The sequence below is a fragment of the Helianthus annuus genome, chromosome 9 (genome assembly GCF_002127325.2).
Source record: "Helianthus annuus cultivar XRQ/B chromosome 9, HanXRQr2.0-SUNRISE, whole genome shotgun sequence".
NCBI lineage: Eukaryota > Viridiplantae > Streptophyta > Magnoliopsida > Asterales > Asteraceae > Helianthus > Helianthus annuus.
Genome location: NC_035441.2, coordinates 180,199,682 through 180,203,277, shown reverse-complemented (window position 1 = coordinate 180,203,277; position 3,596 = coordinate 180,199,682). Strand labels below are relative to the sequence as shown.

The 3,596-nt window shown below is 40.2% G+C and overlaps 1 protein-coding gene across 1 annotated transcript; it reads right to left on the bottom strand.

Annotated features, from left to right (window-relative positions):
* Positions 1-1,101: 1,101 nt before the first annotated feature.
* Positions 1,102-3,205, bottom strand: LOC110879887 (cyclin-dependent kinase G-2-like). Its single transcript, XM_022128418.1, has 2 exons — positions 3,050-3,205; positions 1,102-2,885 (listed from the first exon to the last, which is right to left on the bottom strand). Exon 2 carries the CDS (start codon positions 2,757-2,759, stop codon positions 1,212-1,214), a length of 1,548 nt encoding a protein of 515 aa, XP_021984110.1. The 5' UTR covers positions 2,760-2,885; positions 3,050-3,205; the 3' UTR covers positions 1,102-1,211.
* Between the last annotated feature and the right edge of the window lie 391 nt (positions 3,206-3,596).

Sequence of the window (3,596 nt, the reverse complement as noted above, 5' to 3'; positions counted from 1 at the left end):
ATCATGATCTCATTAAAACATGCTTTAGATAAATAACATCCGATTCCAAGTAGAAGATTGAAATTACATCTAGATTTGCATGAGCGTCTGAACAATCTGCATTTTATTTAAATTTCAAGTTATGTGATGGCTAGAACATGTAGAGTTAAAATAAGATTGAAAATAACATGTAGATGTTTTACAGGGGGTTTTCCGAGGGCTGTGTGTGTGGTTGTTGGTGTGTTTCTTATTGAAGACCGCTTGTGAGGTCACTCGAGTTGTTCATCTGCATCATGATTCATGGTGGTTGTCTGCTTCCATTCTTCTAGCTTCACTTGTAACCTGGGCTTACTCAACCTGTCTTCATATCAGGCATTGCTTTGTTGAACTTGGTGGGCAATTTACAAGTGATTCGAACAGATTTGTATGTTTCTGTTATACTGAAGGGCATATGCGTCTTGCTCTCCAAAATAAGCCACAGGTTTCGAGTTTTCCTTCTTCTGGAGCTCTTGGTTGTGACCGTGTGTCAATTTTCCGCTCTCTTACAGACAACTGAAAACCAGGGAATCATCAACTTCTTCAACACGGGTGATTTTTCTGTGTAAGTAATGCTTCAACATGGTTATTGTATCGTTTGTACATAAATTATGAAATCAAATCCATGCAGGTCTTATTGATTCTTCAGCTTGTAAGAGTCACTCTTTTGTTTATCTGCGGCTGCACTAATTTCACACAGAGACCAAGGGCTTGGATCAGTTGTGTGTAGATGGCGTTCGCTAGTGGTAAGTGGTAACCATGCGACTCCAATGATGCTTCTCAGCCTGGAATATCTATTGATAGTAAGAACATGGAGGCTGCTGCTAGCTCAAATGCTCAATGAGCATATCATAATTCAGAGAGCGAGCTCAACTTGGGTGATTATGGATGGTCATTGACCAAATGCTGGTCAACACTAAATTCTTCATCAAACTATCACTAATCTTCTTTGTGCTTGGCAAGACCATACCATTTAAGTAAAATTATGGCCAAGAAGATATATTAAACAAAGATTGATCTTAGTTTATTTTAACCATGAATACTGTCTTATCATAACTTCTATATCAAGTTTGTAAAAGCAAGATGTACCATGAAACAGGCAACAAGTAATATCACCAAATGCATTGATAATCAACTAGTCATGCTACAAAGATCATTAATAATGTTTTACACTATAAAGATCAAAGAGGTCACATCTATCTACAAATCCTAACATGTTCAGCAGGAAGAGGAGCCTCACGAAACCATCCATGATCAAGAGCTTCTCTCGCGGTTATCCTCTTCTCCGGATCATACGTTAGAAACTTGTTCAACAAATCAAATCCCAACTCGGTAAGCATAGGTGAGCCTGTAAAAACAGCCACAGGAAACTTCTTCCTCAAAAGACTATACGGTTGTTTGACAAAGTTGGGTTTGACACCTGGAAGCTTCGAGTACCCAGACCATATAGACTCATTCGGTGTTCCAAGCGTTCTGAAAATCTTGTCAATCTGCTCAACTTCCTTGTTGCCATCAAAAAGCGGTTTACCAGACAGCAACTCCGCCATTATACAACCCACCGACCACATGTCAATAGCAGTTGAATAATTTTTCATCCCCAAAAGAAGCTCAGGCGCCCTGTACCAAAGTGTGACCACCAAAGAAGTATACGGTTTAAGCGGACTCGCATAATGCCGAGACATCCCGAAGTCACAAATCTTCAACTCACCATCGTTGTTCAACAGCAAGTTTGAGGTCTTCAAATCCCTATGCATCACGTAGTTATCATGAAGATAAGCCACACCCTCCAGAAGCTGTATCATAAGGCGTTTCACCTCGCCTTGACTAAACGGCTGCTTCATTCGTTCCATATACCCTTTAAGTTCATGATCAACACACTCCATAACCATATAAACACCATCGAAATCGTCAGTAACAACTTCCTTCATTTCTACGAGAGACGGGTGTTGTAACATACCGAGAATGTTAATCTCCCTTAAAGCTGTCACCGGGAAACCTTCTCTGTCACTCCCCAACTTCACCTTCTTCAACGCCACAACTTCTCCGGTTTTCTTATCCCTAGCTTTGTGAACGACACCGTAAGTGCCTTCATTAATCTTACCCAATCTCTCGTATTCAGTCACATGTCTACAACTCGGCCATATGCCTGATCCGGTGGATAACGAAGTTTCATTCTCGTCATCACTTTCGGAGCTTAAGTAACCCGAGCTAGCACCGGCAACCTTTTCATCAACATTGTTGGTATCTTCATCTGACAAAAACACCTCATCTTGCTTGAATTCACCACTCTCCGGGCTTGAATAAGTAACATCAGATTCGAGTCTTGGCGAGTCTTCAAACGCCCACTTCGATTTCGATAAGTTCGGAGCCACAACATACTCTCCATCTTCGGGAGAATTTGCAGCCAACAACCTTGGTGATTCCACATCATCTGAAACATTAGAAACAACAGACTCAACAGAAGAAATTCGACACTCAGTTTTACCAGCAACCGAACCGATTTCAGGCGACGAAAACCGACTAACAACAGAGCTAGTGGAATAAACTCTGTTCTTAGAACAAATCTTCACTTGCTTCTCATCAAATCTGTCCCACACAATCGGTGAAACCTTTCTCTTCCTCGTAGATCCATCAATGAACCCGTTTCTTTCATCTGAAACTTTAGTAAATTGAGTGCTGGATCTGGATCTATAAGAAACAGCTTCTTGTCTTTTGCTCAAGAAGTTGTGTCGTCCTGCCGCCATGATTAGTAACACAACACCAACAACTGATTTTCAGCGACAAAACAATAACACAACAAAAGGACAAAAAAATAGAAACCCTAGAACAGACCTGAAACACCTAAATCGAATATGATGTAACAGAAAACCCTAGTTCACAGAAAAAAACAAATCAATACAAATATCGGTCAAATTGATTGTACGATGTATGATATTAGAGATTGAATCGGTGAGTTTCTTCGTTTTTTCGAGCCTCAAAACTGGAAGTTGGTTTTTGAGGCTGAAAAGCAATCAAAGGTGACGATTGTTCTTACCGGAACACAGATCTCCAGACTCCGATGAATTCCGAAGGTGTTCCAAAGAAATCAACGGTGAAAATCGATCAAGATTCACAGAGCGACGCGATCTTCTTATCCTCAAAGACCGCCGCCTCTGAATTCCGATATCTTTCTTTGGGTACAAAACACGTTGCTTACCGGTTTAAATATGAAGTGAGAACGCGTACAAGAGGCGGTGACCTACGGGTTTCCTTCTTTTTGGGCTTCATAAACGTGCTTTCGTTTTTCTTTCATTTTTGGGCTTAATGTATTTGGGCTCTCTCTGGGCTTTATTAATTAATATATATGAATGGTTAAACGTAGAGGTGCAAAAATCGGGTTTTTTTATAATACCCGGATCCGGGTATTGGGAGAAACTGACTGGGTAGGTTTGGGTATGCGTAAAAATTATACCGTATGTATTCGGGTAGGTTATGATCGGGTTCAGATATAACCGGGTATGGGCCCGAGTATTAATACCCAGTTTTAAAAAGTAAGTTATTTTATTATTATTTTACACAAAAATAAATTCGATTAAAAATTA